Below are 22,061 nucleotides of genomic sequence, written 5' to 3'. Positions count from 1 at the left end.
GGTCCATGAAGATAGGAGGAGTGGGCCGCGACCGTCATGGAAAGCGCTAGTGTTTTAGTCTCTGCGAGGTCGCACGTGGCCCCTTCTAGTAATCGCTGCCTGATAACATCGGACCCAATCCCAGTTACAAAAGCGTCTCTCATAAGGAGATCTGAGTGCTCCTTAGCTGTAACGTCCTGGCAGTCACAGTCCCACACTAGTGGGATCGGGGCCCTCCAGAAGTCCTTGATTGACTTACCAGGTAGTTGAGTACGCGTTGCGAGCGCGTGTCTGGCGAAGAGCGTGTTCGTCTTCTGCTCATAATTTTCTTTGAGTCGAGTCATAGCATCAGCGTAATTGGGCGCATCCTGGATCAGCGGGAAGACTTTGGAGCTGATTCTGGAGTACAAGATTTCAATCTTCTGAGCTCTGGAACAGGTGTTGGCGCCGCGTTGATAGATGCTTCAAAACAAGTTAGCCAGTGTTGAAAGTCCTTTCTGGCGTTGCTTGTGTGTGGATCCAGCTGCAGTCGATCTGGTTTAATCCGGAGGTCCATCTTCTGAATCTCATACTAATAAATTTAGGCACGATCAATTTGGCTGGAGACGAAGTTGAATTCAAACTGAGGCTTTATTAGTATCTGGGGCGAAATTCTCCGGTATCGGCGCGATGTCCGCCGACCGGAGCCAAAATCGGCGCAAATCAGTCAGGCATTGCGCCACCCCAAAGGTGCGGAATCCTCCGCAACTTGGGGGGCCGAGCCCTAATGTTGAGGGGCTAGGCCCACGCCGGACTGATTTCCGCCCCGCCAGCTGGTGGAAGTGCCCTGCCAGCTGGCGCGGAAATGACATTGCCGGGCGGCGCATGCGTGGGAGCGATAGCGGCCGTTCGCGGCAACCCGCGCATGCGCAGTGGAGGGAGTCTCTTCCGCCTCCGCCATGGTGGAGACCGTGGCGAAGGCGGAAGGAAAAGAGTGCCGCCACGGCACAGGCCGCCCGCGGATCTGTGGGCCCCGATCGCGGGCCAGGCCACCGTGGTGGCACCCCCCGGGGCCAGATCGCCCTGCGCGCCCCCCCAAGACCCCGGAGCCCGCCCGCGCCGCCTTGTCCCACTGGTAAGAGAGGTGGTTTAATCCACGCTGGCGGGACAGGCATCCTAGCAGCGGTGCTTCGGCCCATCCGGGCCGGAGAATCGCGGGGCGGGTCCCGCCAACCGGCGCAGCGCGATTCCTGCCCTCGCCGAATATCCGGTGCCGGAGAATTCGGCAACAGTCAGGGGCGGGATTCACGCCAGCCCCCGGCGATTCTCCAACCCGGCGGGGGGTCGGAGAATCTCGCCCCAGATGTGTGGCCTCCGACAGCAGCTGACGAAATGGCTGCGAGCTGGAGGCCACGCATATTTATAACCCGGCTCATGGGCGGAGTAAGCATGCAGGGGCCCAGGTTAACGTGTAGTGCAGGTTCTACCGTACAACCCTTAATATAAGAACACAGTGGTTTACCACAGACTGTTAAATAGGTTAAGAGCCCATGGTGTTAAGGGTAAGGTCCTGGCATGGATAGCGGATTGGCTGACTGGCAGAATGCAGAGAATGGGGCTAAAGGGGTCTTTTTCAGGATGGCAGCCGGTGACTAGCGGTGTGCCTCAGGGGTCTGTGCTGGGAACACAACTTTTTACAATATACATTAATGATCTGGAAGAAGGAACTGAAGGCACTGCTGCTAAGTTTGCAGATGATACAAAGATCTGTCGAGGGACAGGTAGTATTGAGGAAGTAGGCGGGATGCAGAAGGACTTGGACAGGCTAGCAGAGTGGGTAAAAAAGTGGCAGATGAAATACAATGTGGAAAAGTGTGAGCTTATGCACTTTGGAAGGAGAAATGGAGGCATAGACTATTTTCTAAATGGGAAATGCTTAGGAAATCAGAAGCACAAAGCGACTTGGGAGTCCTTGTTCACGATTCTCTGAAGGTTAACGTGCAGGTTCAGTCGTCAGTTAGGGAGGCAACACAATGTTAGCATTCATGTCGAGAGGGCTAGAATACAAGACCAGGGATGTACTTCTGAGGCTGTATAAGGCTCTGGGCAGACCCCATTTGGAGTATTGTGAGCAGTTTTGGGCCCTGTATCTAAGGAAGGAGGTGCTGGCCTTGGAAAGGGTCCAGAGGAGATTCACAAGAATGATCCCTGGAATGAAGAGCTTGTCGTATGAGGAACGGTTGAGGACTCTGGGTCTGTACTTGTTGGAGTTTAGAAGGATGAGGAGGGATCTTATTGAAACTTACAGGATGCTGCGTGGCCTGGGTAGAGTGGAACTGGAGAGGATGTTTCCACTTGTAGGAAAAACTAGAACCAGAGGACACAATCTCAGACTGAAGGGACAATCCTTCAAAACAGAGATGAAGAGGAATTTCTTCAGCCAGAGGCTGGTGAATCTATGGAACTCTTTGCCGCAGAAGACTGTGGAGGCCAAATCACTGAGTGTCTTTAAGACAGAGATAGGTAGGTTTTTGATTAATAAGGGGATCAGGGGTTATGGAGAGAAGGTAGGAGAATGGGGATGAGGAAAATATCAGCCATGATTGAATGTTGGAACAGACTCGATGGGCCGAGTGGCCTAATTCTGCTCCTAAGTCTTATGGTCTTATATCAGGCGATATTGTTAACGGTTGTCTCTCTTCATGTGTTGTCCCTCTCTCCTTCAAATCTGCCACAACCCTCTCCTCAAAGAAACAATCCTTGACCCCACCGTCCTTATAAACCTGGGAGCGCCGGGGGAGGGTAGATTGGCGTATGGCCGCGGAGGTGAGTGTGTGTGAAACCTGCTGGTGCCCAGGTCCCTGAGGGAGTCAGTATCCTGGCGGCCGCCGGGGTACGCCACGTAGGCATACTGGGGGTTTGCATGGAGCAATTGCACCCTTTCCACCAACGGGTCCGCCTTGTAGAGTCGGATGTGTCTACGGAGCAGGATGGGTCCTGGAGCTGCGAGCCAAGTAGGGAGCGACACCCCGGATGTGGACTTCCTGGGGAAGGCAAAAAGACGTTCATGGGGTGTGTTGTTAGTGGCGGTGCAGAGTCGTGACTGAATGGAGTGTAGTGCATAGCGGGAGGCTGGGAGGTTCCTGGACAATAGGGCCAGTTGGACGGCCATCCATACCGTCCCATTCTCCCTCTCTACCTGTCCGTTTCCCCGGGGGTTGGAGCTTGTCGTCCTGCTGGAGGCTATACCCCTACTGAGCAGGAACTGACGCAGTTCATCACTCATAAAGGAGGATCCCCTGTCACTGTGGATGGAGGCGGGGAAACTGAACTGAGCGAATATTGTGTTGAGGGCTTTGATGACGGTGGTAGACGTCATATCGGGGCATGGGATGGCGAAGGATATTCTGGAGTACTCATCGACCACACTGAGAATATACGTGTTACGGTCGGTGGAGGGGAGGGGCCCTTTGAAATCCACGCTGAGGCATTCAAAGGGGCGGGAGGCCTTCACCAGGCGCGCACTGTCCTGCCGGTAGAAGTGCGGATTGCACTCGGCACAGACCTGGCAGTCCCTGGTGATTGTCCGTACTTCCTCGACCGAGTAGGGCAGATTGCGGGCCTTTATGAAATGGTACAACCGTGTGACTCCCGGGTGGCAAAGGCTGTCGTGCAGGGTCCAGAGTCGGTGTACTTGTGCGCTGGCACATGTACCTCGGGATAGGGTGTCTGGGGCGCGTTGAGCTTACCGGGGCGATACAAAATCTCGTAATTGTACGCGGAGTGCTCGATCCTCCACCTCAACATTTTATCATTCTTGATCTTGCCCCGCTCTGTGTTATTGAACATGAAGGCTACCGACCATTGGTCAGTGAGGAGAATGAATCTGCTGCCGGCCAGGTAATGCCTCCAATGCCGCACAGCTTCAACGAAAGCTTGGGCCTCTTTCTCGACGGATGAGTGCCGAATTTCTGAGGCATGAAGTGTGCGGGAGAAGAATGCCACGGGCCTGCCTACCTGATTGAGGGTGGCGGCTAGGGCGACGTCTGATGCGTCGTTCTCTACTTGAAAGGGCAGCGTCTCATCTACTGCGTGCATCCCGGCCTTGGCGATATCGGCTCTGATACAGGCGAAGGCCTGTTGTGCCTCGGCCGTCAGGGGAAAATGGGTTGACTGTATGAGTGGGTGGGCCTTGTCCGCATAGTTTGGGACCCACTGAGCGTAGTACGAAAAGAACCCCAGGCAGTGTTTGAGGGCCTTGGGCAGTGGGGGAGGGGGAGCGCCATGAGGGGGCGCATGCGGTCGGGATCGGGCCCCAGAACTCCATTCTGGACCACATAGCCGAGGATGGCTAAGCGGGTCGTGTTAAACACGCACTTCTCCTTGTTGTAGGTGAGTTTAGGAGAGCGGCTGTGTGGAGAAATTTGACAAGGTTGGCATCGTGGTCCTGCTGATCATGGCCGCAGATGGTGACGTTGTCTAGGTACGGAAAGGTGGCCCGCAAACTGTACCGATCGACCATTCGGTCCATCTCCCTTTGGAAGACCGAGACCCCATTGGTGACGCCGAAGGGAACCCCGAGGAAGTAATAGAGGCAGATTTGCAAAGAAGGAAGGCGGATCGACCTTTAGGGTCGCGAGGCCGCACACAGTGAGGGGTGGTAGGGGCCCGCAGAATTTCAGGATCAGGCTCTGGAGGTTGCACTGGAAATCCAGGCCTAGCAATAGGGCAGCGCAGAGGTTAGGGAGGACGTAGAGGCGGAAGCCGCTGAATTCTATGCCCTGGACCGTGAGTGTGACCGTACAGTACCTCCGGATCGGCACGGAATGGGATCCGGAGGCCAGGGAGATTCTTTGATTGGCGGGGTGTACCGCGAGGGAGCAGCGCCAAACCATATCCGGGTGGATGAAGCTCTCGGTGCTTCCGGAATCGAGCAGGCAAGAGATCACGTGTCCGTTGACTTTCACGCTGGTCGATGCGGTGGCCAGGTTTTGCGGACGAGATTGGTCGATGGTCAATGAGGCAAGTCGTGGTCGGTCGTCGCTGGTGTAGGATGATGGGAAGCCCAGGGGGCCCTGGTCCTGGAACGCTGGCGGTGCCCATGTGCCGTGGGGGAGACAAGATGGCGGCACCTGAAGATCTCGAGGAGGACAAAATGGCGGCTGAAGATCTAGAGGAGTACAAAATGGCGGTGCACATGGGCCGCACGTGGCGGGGATTGAACAAGATGGCAGCGCCCATGGGCCACACGTGTTGCTCGGGGGGGGGGAAGATGGCGGCGCCCGCTTGGTCTGAGGGAGAGAAGATGGCGGCGCCCATTGTCCATAAACGAGGGGGGTGGGGGCGATAGCGGCGACTGTACGGGCCAGGCACATCGTGGCGAAGTGCCCCTTCTTGCCTCAAGCCTTACAAAGGGCAGCACCGGCCGGGCAGCATTGCCAGGGCTGTTTCTGCTGGCCGCAGAAATAACATCGTAATTGTGATTCTTGGAGATTCTTGGAGAATTTGACGGTGATCGGGGACCACCGGGGTTTGCTGGTTCGTCTGTGTCTCAGAGTACCCAACACTTCATGGAGAGGGTACAGAAGCGGTTTACTAGGATGTTGCCTGGTATGGAGAGCATTAGCTACGAGGAGAAGTGAGATAAACTTGGTCTGTTCGCACTGGAACGACAGAGATTGAGAGGCGACCTGATAGAGGTCCAAAAGAGAATGAGTCGCGTGGACAGAGTGGATAGTCAGATGCTCTTTCCTAGCGTAGGAGAGTCAAGTATTGGGGACATAGATTAAAAGTGTGTGGGGAAAAGTTTAGAGCGTGGCAAGTTTTTTACACAGAGGGTGTAATATATGGAATATATGGAACGTGCTGCCTGGGGTGGTGGTGGGCGCAGGTATGATCGCGGCATTTAAGGGGCATCTGGACAAACATATGAATAGGGTGGGAAGGATACGGACTCCGTAAGTGCATAAGGTTTTAGTTTAGGCAGTTACCATGGTTGGCGCAGGATTGAAGGGCCGAAGGTCATGTACCTGTTCTGTATTGTTCTTTGTCCTCTTCTAAAGAGAATTCCACAGACTAACCACCTGCTGAGAGAGGAAATTCCTCATCATCTCCTTCTTAAATGGGAGACCCTTATTTTGAAACTGTGTCCCCGGTTCTAGATTCTGAGAAACATCCTCTCAGCATCCACCGTGCACACCCCTCAGAAACTTACCTGTTTCAATAAGATCACCCCTCATTCTTATGAACCTCAATGAACACCGGCCCAACCTGCTCAACCTTTCCTCATAAGATAACTCTTCAGGAATCAGCCCAGTGAACCTTCTCTTAACTGCCTCCAATGTAACTATGTTCCTTCTTAACCAAAGAGACTGAAAGAACTCCAGTGTGGTCTCACCAATGCCCTGTACAGTTGCAGCGAGACTTCCTGACTTTTATACTCCACCCCACTTGTAGCAAAGACCAACATTCCATTTACCTTCCTAATCACTTGCTGTACCTGCATGCTGCCTTCTTATGATTCATGTACAAGGACACCCAGATCCCTCTATACCGCAGCATTTTGCAATTTCTCTCTATTTAAATAACATTCTGCTTTTCTCTTCTTCCTGCCAAAGTATTGCAGTCCTCCTCAGTATTGACTATCCCCCCGATTCAGTGCCATTGTAAATTTTGAGTCTGGTGGATGTACAAACCACCCAGTGTTAAATATTGATATTTCTCTCCCCAGCTGAACCGTCACAAGAGTGGAAAGGTGAGACTCCACAACAGGTGACAGCGCAGGAAGGTTTGTGTGTACAGATTCCGTGTCATTACAGTTATCCATCGTGTCTGGGAAACCAATCGAGAGGTGGAGTCTGGGTTAATGAGGAATCGGGAAGATCGCAGATAGTCTTTCACTCCAAGAATCACAATTACGAGTTGCCACGGTTCCGCGATCGGACCCGGCTGTCTGGAGACCTGAAAGATGGCGACTGTTCCCTGATAATAAACAATATCACATGGGAAGATGCAGGACCTTATTATTTCAGAATAGAATTTGACGGTGATCCCAGCCATAGTTATCACCCTGTAACTTGGCTTAATGTTTCTGGTAAGTGCTGGGTTATAATTACTCAACAATTCACATTCAGCACTCAATGGGAAATAACACAAACTGTAATATTTACAAATTGTAATCATTTCTTGTTTTCCAACTCAAACTTATAGTTTATCCCAAGTCACAATTTACAAGGGAACAGGTTGATGATTCATTCAAAAGGTTGGTTTGCTGATCAGGATTCATTTATTTGTATCCATGATTACTGATTTAACACAAGCGCAGATTAAAAATCACGAGAGGGAAATTGAAATTGCAGTGTCAGGGTTAACAGAATGGAATGCTAATGTGTGACGTAGATGATGATGTATCACTGACATTGTAGAGGGTTCCATCTCTGCTACTCCACTACTGGGCCGATATCTGGGGTTTGAGTATCTGTGTGTGTCTCTCTCCAGCTGGCACTGAAACTTCAGAGGCCAGGGGATGCCGCACTGGGACACCTCCACGGGAGAGAGCACTGAATCAAGCCTGCCGTTTATCCCTAACCGGAAGCCTGAGGCTTATATCACACAGATATCCAGACCCCCACCAATGCCCAGGTGATTCTCTCTCTTGCCGGTGGTGCAACACCCATCCGGTTCCTACTTCGCTGGAGTAGCTTTCCCAAGAGAGAGAATAGGACACTGCTGTTTATTACCTAACCAGCAGCCTGTCCTGAGTGAACGGGTTTGAATCGTTCAAGATGACCCTAGATTCTCGACCCCGGAATTAAGGTGAGGAATACCTTAACAATGACTTGGTCAGAGATCGCTGGTGAGAGATTGAAGAATTGAAACAACTCCAATTATCAGCAAATCGAGGTTTATTGCAAAACCCAGGTCAAAATCATCTAACAGAAGAAATTATAATAAAATCTTAAACTCTAACACAAACTAAGACTATTCAGGAAGTACTATAACGGACACAACGTAAAATCTTATTGTTACACAATTTTAGCAATGACATGGAACACAAAGCAAGCCCCTGCCCCAAAGCCTCAACCACTATCAAAGTCAAGGGAGTTTCACAAGCTGCTGCAGGGTACTTGCAGTCCAAGGCTGCCGGAGGTCAAGTCAAAGGTGGAGCGGTCAAGCCAAGAGACCCTCAATCGAAACACAGCCCCTTTTATATCCGTTTACCTGGCTTTTTCCTGTGTTCGGCCAGCCCCTTTTGCATTGAATCCATAAGGTTTAAAGTTCCCGCTGGTCCTGCCCCCTTTGAGCCGGTCAGACCTGTCAAGATGGGAGTACCTCCCCTAGGTCCGACTCCAGTCTGCTTTTTGAGATAACGAGGTTGAGATCCCTTGTGAAGATTTTCAAAGTCTTCCATCTGCTCTGGAGATCGCTGCTATGTTGATGGGGTGTTGATTGGATTCTGCTCTGGTGGAGGCAAAGTCATTTACATCTGCATGGGGCTATGACCATCCCATTGTCCTGCTTGCAGGCAGGCCCCTTACAGCATTACCATTCCCCTTTGTCTCTGTTTTTAATCCTGTTTCGTTGTCTGGCTTCTTCTTCCTTGTAGCTCCGGGGGGGGGGGGGTTTGTAAATACCTATGCCCCTACTCAGCTCAGCGGACCAAGCCTGCTGGGAAATTTGGTTACGTTCCTTTGGCTGAAAAGTGTCCAGTTTACAGTCTCTGGGTTTTATTCTTGGGCAGTCCAAAAAGGGCCGAATTGCCCGAAAACCTTACAACATCGATCAGTCATGTGTCCGACTCCCGAGAGAGAGGGGTTGGAAACATTCCCAGGAGCAACATGCTCACTCTGTCACCTGTGTAGCGACAGTCCGAATGAACAATTGTTACGTTAGTACCAGAGCATGTTGACAGTCTGTTCGATAACCTAGAACCTCGCCAAGAGACCACAGACCAGAGGGACCATCCAAAAAAAAAAACAACAAACCTACTTTGTTTCTCTACTCCAAAAAAGTAAATTTCCCAATAATAATCTAGCATTAGAATGATCAGATATGTTACCGAGACCTTGACGGGATTCTCCCCTAACCAGCGGGGTGGGTCACACCGGCGCCGAGGAGTGGCGTGAACCACTCTGGCGTCGGGATGCCCGGAAGGTGCGGAATTCTCCGCACCTTCAGGGGCTAGGCCAGCGCCGGCGGGTTTTGCGCTGCGTCAACTGGCGCTGAAGGGCCTCCGCCGGCCGGCCCGAGTTGGCGCATGCGCGGTAGCGCCAGCGTGTGCTGGTGTCATCCCAGCGCATGCACAGGGATATTCTCCTCCGCGCCGGCTATGGCGGAGGGAAAGCGTGCCCCACGGCACAGGCCCACCCGCAGATCGGTGGGCCCCGATCCCGGGCCAGGCCACTGTGGGCGCCCCCCACCCCCCCAGGGCCAGACCCCCCCGCGCCCCACCGAGGACTCCGCAGGCCGCCCGCAGAGCCAGGTCCTGCCGGTATGGACCTTGTGTATTTCACGCAGGCGGGACCCGCTGAAAATGGGAGGCCACTCGGCCCATCGCGTAGCGGAGAGTAGCAGGGGGGCCGCTGCCAACGGCCCCCGACCGATTCCTACCCCCGCCAAAAAAACGGCGCAGGAGACTCCGGTAACCGGAGTCGGGGCGGCGGGGCGGGATTCACGCCACCCCCGGCGATTCTCCGGCCCGGCGGGGAGTCGGAGATTCCCGGCCCTTATTCGGACAATCACTGAAGTGGTCAGTTCCTATTGATTGGACTTTAATTCTTCTGACACTCAGTTCGTTTCTCCATTCCCTCGACAGCAGTGCTGGTCTCTCGGGTTCCGGTGTGTTCAAACATTTATATTTTTTAGAGGTGAGTTTGCGATATTAAGAAGTCAAACCATCTAATGATTAAATACATATGATAAATACTAAAATCATAACGCGCAATCGTGTTTTTTGTACTTGAGGTTTGAACCTGTTCAGAAACATGCACATCTTTCTTTCACTTTCTCCAATGTTTTTCGTTTCATCAATCTTCCAGAAAAGAAAGGTTTGTATTTTTTTAAATTATAAACTGAGAGTACCCAATTCATTTTTTTCCAATTAAGGGGCAATTTAGCACGGCCAATCCACCTAGCCTACACATCTTTGGGTTGTGGGTGCGAAACCCACACAAACACAGGGAGACTGTGCAAACTCGACACAGACAGTGACCTGGAGCCAGGGTCAAACCCGGGTCCTTGGCGACATGAGGCAGCAGTGCTCACAGCCACGCCACCGTGCCGCCCGAGGTACGATACAGATGTTCTCACCGGGATATCTTCACTAATTGCTTCACTAGGTCTCTGCATCAAATAAATTCTCAACCTCGGAGATTTCAACCTCCATCTTGCCCTCTCTCCTGAGTTCACAAGCTTTCTGATATGCACACGGAAAACATTCTCCTCAGAGAACATCGCCTGCTGCCAATCATGGATTCTCTGTTGTCATGATATTCAAACACACACATCATGATAGACACACCAACAGACAAATCAGAACACACAACACCACAACCAATGACAGAAAGATATAAAAGCACAGACACGACCCCCGGTGGTCAGTATTAGCTGCAGAGGAGAACCAGGACACATCTGTTACCAAACACACTCAGGGAGACAGCACGTGCAGAGTATCCAGAACGAACTGTATTATAAGAGTTATAATAAAATAGAGTTGTACCACATACAACTGTGTTGGCTCATCTGTGCACCAGAGCACCCAACACCACATCTGTCACTTCGATCGAGACAATCCAAGCAGCTGCCTCTGTCGTGACTCTCCATTTCAATAATCCACTGGGCCACACCTCCACTGATGCCCCCCAAAACCCTTTCCTCCCCTGCCTTTTCCCTGAACTCACATCTTTCTCCAGTTTCTCACCTATGGTCCCTCGTGTCCTTTCTGAATACATCTTGTTCATGAGAGCCACCTCCGGTACCTTAACCCTATTCCGAGTAAATTGCTGACCACACAACTTCCCCTCCTGATCCTTGGGTTCATCAAGGGGAGGTCATGTCTGACAAATCTGTCAGAGTTCTTCGAGGAAGTAACAAAGAAGTGAGACAAAGGAGAGCCAATGGACATTATTTATTTAGATTTCCAAAAGCCTTTGACAAGGTGCCCACAGGAGACACAGGATGGGGGCGGTGGGGGAGGGGAGGGTGGCGGCGGGGGTGGTGTGGGGGCGGAACCTGCTGGTGCCACGTCCCTGAGGGAGACGGTATCCTGGCGGCCGTCGGGGAATGCCACGTAGGCGTACTGTGGGTTTGCGTGGAGCAGGTGCACCCTTTCCACCAACGGATCCGCCTTGTGGAGCCGCACATGTTTACGGAGAAGCAGGGTTCCTGGAGCTGTGAGCCAAGTTGGGCGTGATACCCCGGATGTGGACTTCCGTATTTGGATGTACAAAGCTCTTGGTGCTCCCAGAATCCAGGAGGTCACATAGCCGTTGACTTTCACACTGGTGGATGTGTTGGTCAGAGTATGTGGTCAGGGGTGGTCGATTGCCATGGATGCAAGTCGTGGTTGATCGTCGGGTAGTGAGGCGGCCGCTGAGTTGGGGTCCTGAAACGCCATTGGTCTCCATGTGCTGCGGGGTGGACAGATGTGGCGCCTGGAGGTCCTGGGATCACAAAATGGCGGCGCCCATGGAACGGACGTTGCGGGGGTGGAGCAAGATGGCGGCGCCCATGAAACGCATGTGTTTTGCGGGGGAGAAAATGGAGATGCCATAAGACCATAAGACATAGGAGCGGAAGTAAGGCCATTCGGCCCATCGAGTCCACTCCACCATTCAATCATGGCTGTTTTCAACTCCATTTACCCGCTCTCTCTCCATAGCCCTTAATTCCTCGAGAAATCAAGAATTTATCAACTTCTGTCTTAAAGACACTCAATGTCCCGGCCTCCACCGCCCTCTGTGGCAATGAATTCCACAGACCCACCACTCTCTGGCTGAAGAAATTTCTCCTCATCTCTGTTCTAAAGTGACTCCCTTTTATTCTAAGGCTGTGCCCCCAGGTCCTCGTCTCCCCTGCTAATGGAATCAACTTCCCTACATCCACCCTATCTAAGCCATTCATTATCTTGTAAGTTTCTATTAGATCTCCCCTCAACCTCCTAAACTCCAATGAATATAATCCCAGGATCCTCAGACGTTCATCGTATGTTAGGCCTACCATTCCTGGGATCATCCGTGTGAATCTCCGCTGGACCCGCTCCAGTGCCAGTATGTCCTCCCTGAGGTGTGGGGCCCAAAATTGCTCACAGTATTCTAAATGGGGCCTAACTAATGCTTTATAAAGCTTCAGAAGTACATCCCTGCTTTTATATTCCAAGCCTCTTGAGATGAATGACAACATTGTATTTGCTTTCTTAATTACGGACTCAACCTGCAAGTTTACCTTTAGAGAATCCTGGACTAGGACTCCCAAGTCCCTTTTCACTTCAGCATTATGAATCTTGTCACCGTTTAGAAAATAGTCCATGCCTCAATTCTTTTTTCCAAAGTGCAAGACCTCGCACTTGCCCACGTTGAATTTCATCAGCCATTTCTTGGACCACTCTCCTAAACTGTCTAAATCTTTCTGCAGCCTCCCCACCTCCTCCATACTACCTGCCCCTCCACCTCCCTTTGTATCATCGGCAAACTTAGCCAGAATGCCCCCAGTCCCGTCATCTAGATCGTTAATATATAAAGAGAACAGCTGTGGCCCCAACACTGAACCCTGCGGGACACCACTCGTCACCGGTTGCCATTCCGAAAAAGAACCTTTTATCAAAACTCTCTGCCTTCTGCCTGACAGCCAATCGTCAATCCATGTTAGTACCTTGCCTCGAATACCATGGGCCCTTATTTTACTCAGCAGTCTCCTGTGAGGCATCTTATCAAAGGCCTTTTGGAAGTCAAGATAGATAACATCCATTGGCTCTCCTTGGTCTAACCTATTTGGTATCTCTTCAAAGAACTCTAACAGGTTTGTCAGGCACGATCTCCCCTTACTAAATCCATGCAGACTTGTCCTAACCTGACCCTGCACTTCCAAGAATTTAGAAATCTCATCCTTAACAATGGATTCTAGAATCTTGCCAACAACCGAGGTTAGCCTAATTGGCCTATAATTTTCCATCTTTTTCCTTGTTCCCTTCTTGAACAGGGGGGTTACAACAGCAATTTTCCAATCCTCTGGGACTTTCCCGGACTCCAGTGACTTTTGAAAGATCATAACTAACGCCTCCACTATGTCTTCAGCTATCTCCTTTAGAACTCTAGGATGTAGTCCATCTGGGCCCGGAGATTTATCAATTTTTAGACCTCTTAGTTTCTCTAGCACTTTCTCCTGTGTGATGGCTACCATATTCAACTCTGCCCCCTGACTCTCCGGAATTGTTGGGATATTACTCATGTCTTCTACTGTGAAGACTGACGCAAAGTACTTATTTAGTTCCTCAGCTATTTCCTTGTCTCCCATCACAAAATTACCAGCGTCATTTTGGAGCGGCCCAATGTCAACTTTTGCCTCCCGTTTGTTTTTAATGTATTTAAAGAAACTTTTCCTATCATTCCTAATGTTACTGGCTAGCCTACCTTCATATTTGATCCTCTCTTTCCTTATTTCTCTCTTTGTTATCCTCTGTTTGTTTTTGTAGCCTTCCCAATCTTCTGACTTCCCACTACACTTTGCCACATTATAGGCTCTCTCTTTTGCTTTGATGCATTCCCTAAATTCCTTTGTCAGCCATGGCTGCCTAATTCCCCCTCTGATAACCTTTCTTTTCTTTGGGATGAACCTCTGTACTGTGTCCTCAATTACTCCCAGAAACTCCTGCCATTGCTGTTCTACTGTCTTTCCCACTAGGCTCTGCTCCCAGTCGATTTTCGTCAGTTCCTCCCTCATGCCCCTGGAGTTACCTTTATTTAACTGTAACACCTTTACATCTGATTCTACCTTCTTTCTTTCAAATTGGAGATTGAATTCTACCATATTATGATCACTGCCTCCTAAGTGCTCCCTTACTTTAAGATCTTTAATCAAGTCTGGCTCATTACATAACACTAAGTCCAGAATGGCCTGTTCCCTCGTGGGCTCCATCACAAGCTGTTCCAAAAAGCCCTCCTGTAAACATTCAATGAATTCCCTTTCCTTGGGTCCACTGGCAGCATTATTTACCCAGTCCACCTGCATATTGAAGTCCCCCATGATCACTGTGACCTTGCCTTTCTGACATGCACTTTCTATTTCGTGGTGCATTTTGTGCCCCTGGTCCTGACCACTGTTAGGAGGCCTGTACATAACTCCCATTATGGTTTTTTTGCCTTTGTGGTTCCTCAACTCTACCCACACAGATTCCACATCATCTGACCCTATGTCATTTAGTGCTATTGATTTAATTTCATTCCTAATTAACAAGGCAACCCCGCCCCATCTGCCCACCTCCCTGTCTTTTCGATAGGTTGTGAATCCCTGGATGTTTAAATGCCAGTCCTGAACCCCCTGCAACCATGTCTCTGTGATGCCTACCACATCATACCTGCCAGTCACAATCTGGGCCACAAGCTCATCTACCTTGTTCCGTACACTGCGCGCATTTAAATATAGCACCTTTAATTCTCTATTGACCGTCCCTTTTTGTTTTCTTAGTGTGGTGCACCTTGGTTTACTGAGCCTTTCCATACACTGTCATATTTTGTGGGATGGGGACTATCGTAACCACTCTTGAGTTCTGTCTGTTCGTGTTTTTTTGTATTCCGAAGCAGCTACGCTCCCCGCTGATTACTTCACCTCTTGGTTCCCTGACTTTCCCTTCCCCCCCAATCTTTAGCTTAAAGTCCTATTGACACCCTATTTATTCTTTTCGCCAGAACGCTGGTCCCAGCTCAGTTCAGGTGGAGACCATCCCAACGGTATAGGTCCCCCCTGTCCCAAAACTGATACCAGTGTCCCATGAAAAGGAACCCCTCTTTCCCACACCACTCTTTCAGCCACGTGTTAACTTCCCTTATTCTTGCCTCCCTATGCCAATTTGCACGTGGCTCGGGCAGTAATCCGGAGATTATGACCCTTGAGGACCTGTTTTTTAATTTGAATCCTAGCTCTTTATAATCTCTAAACAGGTCCTCTTTCCTAGACTTACCTATGTTGTTGGTACCGACATGGACCACAACAACTGGATCCTCCCCCTCCCTCTCCAGTATCCTTTCAAGCCGGTCAGAGATGTCCCGCACCCTAGTACCGGGCAGGCAACATACCATGCGGGACTCTTTATCCTGTCACAAAGGATACTATCTATCCCCCTGATAATAGAATCCCCTACAACTACAACTTGCCTATTTACTCCCTCCCCTTGAATGGCCTGCTGAACCATGGTGCCTTGGTCAGCTGACTCATCCTTCCTGCAGCCCTGTTCGCCATCCACACAGGGAGCAAGTGCCTCATACCTGTTGGACAGAGTCAAGGGCAGAGGCTCCTGAGTTCCTGACTGCTGGTTCCCTTTACCTGCCTGACTTGCAGTCACACCCTGCAGTCCCTGGCCACTGGCAGGATTTCCTCCTGAAACACAGTGTCCAGGTAAGTCTCCCCCTCCCGGATGTGCCTCAGTGTTTGAAGCTCAGACTCCAGCTCATCAACTCTGAGACGGAGCTCTTCGAGCAGCCAACACTTACTGTAGATGTGGTCACTGCAGCTTGCAATGGGATCTGCCAGCTCCCACATCAAGCAGCCAAGCACATCACCTGACCAGTCATCACTAATTTATTAATTCGTTTAATTTAAGTTTATGAGTTTAGCTGTGTTTTTTTTAAATTTGGGGCAGATTTGCTATCAACCACTCAGATCACAGCTTCCCCCTGACGTCACTTTTGGAAAAAAAAAACTGGAAACAGGAAGTAACGTTAGGTTTTTATACTCACAGAGACTGCTCCTCCTCCTCCGAACGGCTCCCGAAATTAGGCCCGAAGAAAGAGAGAGAACAAAACAGTAGGGAAAAAGCACCTTCTCCCACTCTTTACCGAATTATCTCACTGCACCAAATTACCAAATTCTCACTCGGTCTGTATCTCTCTCACTCAGGCTGTGTCTCCTTGACCTGCGCAATGCTTACTAATGTGCGCTTTCTGTCTGACTTTTATACAGACTTTAGGATGACTCACACTTAAACTTCAAAGAGAAGAAAACAATGTGTACCTTTGTGCCCCTTAACAGGCCTCAGGTGACTGCCAGATAACTGCCTCTCAGCAATTAGGGTGGGGGCAGCTTCAGCCAATCAGACACTAATCTACACTGCACCTTTAACTGAAAAATAGCAAAATTAGATTAACCACTTACCTTTCCTGGTTACCTCACCACCAAATTCTCACTCGGTCTGTATCTCTCTCACTGAGGCTGTGTCTCCTTGACCTGCGCAATGCCCATTGCTTGCACATGGCCTGGGGAGGAGGGGAGGATAGCGGCGCCCATTGTCCATGACCGGGGAGAGTGGGGGCGACCGCTGCCGCTGAGCGGGCCTGGCACACCGCTGCATAGTGGCCCTTCTTCCCGCAGGCCTTACAAAGGGCAGCACGGGATGGGCAGTGTTGGCGGGGGTGTCTTTGTTGGCCGCACAAATAGCATCGGGGCCCCCCGGAGATCGCTGGCTGGCGCATAGCACAGGCGTATTGGGTGGGTCGCGCCCCCGCTGGGGCGGCTGTGTGTGGGGCCCATGAAGCGTAGGAGGAGTGGGCCGCGACCGTCATGGAAAGCGCTAGTGTTTTAGTCTCTGCGAGGTCGCACGTGGCCCCTTCTAGTAATCGCTGCCTGATAACATCGGACCCAATCCCAGTTACAAAAGCGTCCCTCATAAGGAGATCTGAGTGCTCCTTAGCTGTAACGTCCTGGCAGTCACAGTCCCACACTAGTGGGATCAGGGTCCTCCAGAAGTCCTCGATTGACTCACCAGGTAGTTGAGTACGCGTTGCGAGCGCGTGTCTGGCGAAGAGCGTGTTCGTCTTCTGCTCATAATTTTCTTTGAGTCGAGTCATAGCATCAGCATAATTGGGCGCATCCTGGATCAGCGGGAAGACTTTGGAGCTGATTCTGGAGTACAAGATTTCAATCTTCTGAGCTCTGGAACAGGTGTTGGCGCCGCGTTGATAGATGCTTCAAAACAAGTTAGCGAGTGTTGAAAGTCCTTTCTGGCATCGCTTGCGTGTGGATCCAGCTGCAGTCGATCTGGTTTAATCCGGAGGTCCATCTTCTGAATCTCATACTAATAAATTTAGGCACGATCAATTTGGCTGGAGACGAAGTTGAATTCAAACTGAGGCTTTATTAGTATCTGGGGCGATATTCTCCGGTATCGGCGCGATGTCCGCCGACCGGCGCCAAAATCGGCGCAAATCAGTCAGGCATTGCGCCACCCCAAAGGTGCGGAATCCTCCGCAACTTGGGGGGCCGAGCCCTAATGTTGAGGGGCTAGGCCCACGCCGGACTGATTTCCGCCCCGCCAGCTGGTGGAAGTGCCCTGCCAGCTGGCGCGGAAATGACATTGCCGGGCGGCGCATGCGCGGGAGCGATAGCGGCCGCTCACGGCAACCCGCGCATGCGCAGTGGAAGGAGTCTCTTCCGCTTCCGCCATGGTGGAGACCGTGGCGAAGGCGGAAGGGAAAGAGTGCCGCCACGGCACAGGCCGCCCGCGGATCTGTGGGCCCCGATCGCGGGCCAGGCCACCGTGGGGGCACCCCCCGGGGCCAGATCGCCCCGCGCCCCCCCCAGGACCCCGGAGCCCGCCCGCGCCGCCTTGTCCCACTGGTAAGAGAGGTGGTTTAATCCACGCTGGCGGGACAGGCATCCTAGCAGCGGTGCTTCGGCCCATCCGGGCCGGAGAATCGCGGGGCGGGGCCCGCCAACCGGCGCAGCGCGATTCCTGCCCTCGCCGAATATCCGGTGCCGGAGAATTCGGCAACAGGCAGGGGCTGGATTCACGCCAGCCCCCGGCGATTCTCCAACCCGGCGGGGGGTCGGAGAATCTCGCCCCAGATGTGTGGCCTCCTACAGCAGCTGACGAAATGGCTGCGAGCTGGAGGCCACGCATATTTATAACCCGGCTCATGGGCGGAGCAAGCATGCAGGGGCCCAGGTGAACGTGTAGTGCAGGTTCTACCGTGCAACCCTTAATATAAGAACACAGTGGTTTACCACAGACTGTTAAATAGGTTAAGAGCCCATGGTGTTAAGGGTAAGGTCCTGGCATGGATAGCGGATTGGCTGACTGGCAGAATGCAGAGAATGGGGCTAAAGGGGTCTTTTTCAGGATGGCAGCCGGTGACTAGTGGTGTGCCTCAGGGGTCTGTGCTGGGACCACAACTTTTCACAATATACATTAATGATCTGGAAGAAGGAACTGAAGGCACTGCTGCTAAGTTTGCAGATGATACAAAGATCTGTCGAGGGACAGGTAGTATTGAGGAAGTAGGCGGGATGCAGAAGGACTTGGACAGGCTAGCAGAGTGGGTAAAAAAGTGGCAGATGAAATACAATGTGGAAAAGTGCGAGCTTATGCACTTTGGAAGGAGAAATGGAGGCATAGACTATTTTCTAAATGGGAAATGCTTAGGAAATCAGAAGCACAAAGCGACTTGGGAGTCCTTGTTCACGATTCTCTTAAGGTTAACGTGCAGGTTCAGTCGTCAGTTAGGGAGGCAACACAATGTTAGCATTCATGTCGAGAGGGCTAGAATACAAGACCAGGGATGTACTTCTGAGGCTGTATAAGGCTCTGGGCAGACCCCATTTGGAGTATTGTGAGCAGTTTTGGGCCCTGTATCTGAGGAAGGAGGTGCTGGCCTTGGAAAGGGTCCAGAGGAGATTCACAAGAATGATCCCTGGAATGAAGAGCTTGTCGTATGAGGAACGGTTGAGGACTCTGGGTCTGTACTTGTTGGAGTTTAGAAGGATGAGGAGGGATCTTATTGAAACTTACAGGATGCTGCGTGGCCTGGGTAGAGTGGAACTGGAGAGGATGTTTCCACTTGTAGGAAAAACTAGAACCAGAGGACACAATCTCAGACTGAAGGGACAATCCTTCAAAACAGAGATGAAGAGGAATTTCTTCAGCCAGAGGCTGGTGAATCTATGGAACTCTTTGCCGCAGAAGACTGTGGAGGCCAAATCACTGAGTGTCTTTAAGACAGAGATAGGTAGGTTTTTGATTAATAAGGGGATCAGGGGTTATGGAGAGAAGGTAGGAGAATGGGGATGAGGAAAATATCAGCCATGATTGAATGTTGGAACAGACTCGATGGGCCGAGTGGCCTAATTCTGCTCCTAAGTCTTATGGTCTTATATCAGGCGATATTGTTAACGGTTGTCTCTCTTCATGTGTTGTCCCTCTCTCCTTCAAATCTGCCACAACCCTCTCCTCAAAGAAACAATCCTTGACCCCACCGTCCTTATAAACCTGGGAGAGCCGGGGGAGGGTAGATTGGCGTATGGCCGCGGAGGTGAGTGTGTGTGAAACCTGCTGGTGCCCAGGTCCCTGAGGGAGTCAGTATCCTGGCGGCCGCCGGGGTACGCCACGTAGGCATACTGGGGGTTTGCATGGAGCAATTGCACCCTTTCCACCAACGGGTCCGCCTTGTAGAGTCGGATGTGTCTACGGAGCAGGACGGGTCCTGGAGCTGCGAGCCAAGTAGGGAGCGACACCCCGGATGTGGACTTCCTGGGGAAGGCAAAAAGACGTTCATGGGGTGTGTTGTTAGTGGCGGTGCAGAGTCGTGACTGAATGGAGTGTAGTGCATAGCGGGAGGCTGGGAGGTTCCTGGACAATAGGGCCAGTTGGACGGCCCTCCATACCGTCCCATTCTCCCTCTCTACCTGTCCGTTTCCCCGGGGTTTGGAGCTTGTCGTTCTGCTGGAGGCTATACCCCTACTGAGCAGGAACTGACGCAGTTCATCACTCATAAAGGAGGATCCCCTGTCACTGTGGATGGAGGCGGGGAAACTGAACAGAGCGAATATTGTGTTGAGGGCTTTGATGACGGTGGTAGACGTCATATCGGGGCATGGCATGGCGAAGGGTATTCTGGAGTACTCATCGACCACACTGAGAAAATACGTGTTACGGTCGGTGGAGGGGAGGGGCCCTTTGAAATCCACGCTGAGGCATTCAAAGGGGCGGGAGGCCTTCACCAGGCGCGCACTGTCCTGCCGGTAGAAGTGCGGATTGCACTCGGCACAGACCTGGCAGTCCCTGGTGATTGTCCGTACTTCCTCGACCGAGTAGGGCAGATTGCGGGCCTTTATGAAATGGTACAACCGTGTGACTCCCGGGTGGCAAAGGCTGTCGTGCAGGGTCCAGAGTCGGTGTACTTGTGCGCTGGCACATGTACCTCGGGATAGGGTGTCTGGGGCGCGTTGAGCTTACCGGGGCGATACAAAATCTCGTAATTGTACGTGGAGTGCTCAATCCTCCACCTCAACATTTTATCATTCTTGATCTTGCCCCGCTCTGTGTTATTGAACATGAAGGCTACCGACCATTGGTCAGTGAGGAGAATGAATCTCCTGCCGGCCAGGTAATGCCTCCAATGCCGCACAGCTTCAACGATAGCTTGGGCCTCTTTCTCGACGGATGAGTGCCGAATTTCTGAGGCATGAAGGGTGCGGGAGAAGAATGCCACGGATCTGCCTGCCTGATTGAGGGTGGCGGCTAGGGCGACGTCTGATGCGTCGCTTTCTACTTGAATGGGCAGCGTCTCATCTACTGCGTGCATCCCTGTCTTGGCGATATCGGCTCTGATACAGGCGAAGGCCTGTTGTGCCTCGGCCGTCAGGGGAAACTGGGTGGACTGTATGAGTGGGTGGGCCTTGTCCGCATAGTTTGGGACCCACTGAGCGTAGTACGAAAAGAAACCCAGGCAGCGTTTGAGGGCCTTGGGCAGTGGGGGAGGGGGAGCTCCATAAGGGGGCGCATGTGGTCGGGATCGGGCCCCAGAACTCCATTCTGGACCACATTGCCGAGGATGGCTAAGCGGGTCGTGTTAAACACGCACTTCTCCTTGTTGTAGGTGAGTTTAGGAGAGTGGCGGTGTGGAGAAATTTGGCAAGGTTGGCATCGTGGTCCTGCTGATCATGGCCGCAGATGGTGACGTTGTCTAGGTACGGAATGGTGGCCCGCAAACCGTACTGATCGACCATTCGGTCCATCTCCCTTTGGAAGACCGAGACCCCATTGGTGACGCCGAAGGGAACCCTGAGGAAGTGATAGAGGCAGCCGTCTGCCTCGAAAGCAGTGTATGGACGGTCCGATTTATGAATGGGGAGCTGGTGGTAGGCGGATTTGAGGTCTACAGTTGAGAAGACCCGGTACTGTGCAATCTGATTGACCATATCAGATATGCGTGGGAGGGGCTACGCGTCGAGCTGCATATACTGATTGTTGATCTGGCTGTCGTCCACGACCATTCTGTGTTTCACTTGGGCTCTCCAGGGGCTGTTGCTGGCCTCGATGATGCCTCCTTAAGCAGCCCCTGGACTTCGGACCTGATGAAGGTCCTGTCCTGGGTGCTGTACCGTCTGCTCCTGGTGGTGATGGGTTTGCAATCCAAGGTTAGATTTGCAAAGAAGGAAGGCGGATCGACCTTTAGGGTCGCGAGGCCGCATACAGTGAGGGGTGGTAGGGGCCCGCAGAATTTCAGGATCAGGCTCTGGAGGTTGCACTGGAAATCCAGGCCTAGCAATAGGGCAGCGCAGAGGTTAGGGAGGACGGAATCGAGCAGGCAAGAGATCACGTGTCCGTTGACTTTCACGCTGGTCGATGCGGTGGCCAGGTTTTGCGGACGAGATTGGTCGATGGTCAATGAGGCAAGTCGTGGTCGGCCGTCGCTGGTGTAGGATGATGGGAAGCCCAGGGGGCCCTGGTCCTGGAACGCTGGCGGTGCCCATGTGCCGTGGGGGAGACAAGATGGCGGCACCTGAAGATCTCGAGGAGGACAAAATGGCGGCTGAAGATCTAGAGGAGTACAAAATGGCGGCGCTCATGGACCGCACGTGGCGGGGATTGAACAAGATGGCAGCGCCCATGGGCCGCA

General features: G+C 52.0%; 1 protein-coding gene across 1 annotated transcript in view; it reads left to right on the top strand.

Moving 5' to 3' along the window:
• LOC140387070 (polymeric immunoglobulin receptor-like) overlaps positions 1-22,061 on the top strand; it is a 183,583-nt gene that overhangs the window by 113,834 nt on the left and 47,688 nt on the right. Inside the window, exon 7 of the mRNA XM_072470080.1 lies at positions 6,689-7,051. Within this exon, the coding sequence (XP_072326181.1) occupies positions 6,689-7,051 (363 nt within the window). The remainder of the gene's footprint in view (positions 1-6,688; positions 7,052-22,061) is intronic.

Source organism: Scyliorhinus torazame, chromosome 12 (assembly GCF_047496885.1).
Source record: "Scyliorhinus torazame isolate Kashiwa2021f chromosome 12, sScyTor2.1, whole genome shotgun sequence".
Lineage (NCBI taxonomy): Eukaryota > Metazoa > Chordata > Chondrichthyes > Carcharhiniformes > Scyliorhinidae > Scyliorhinus > Scyliorhinus torazame.
This window is presented reverse-complemented; position numbering and strand designations above follow the sequence as displayed.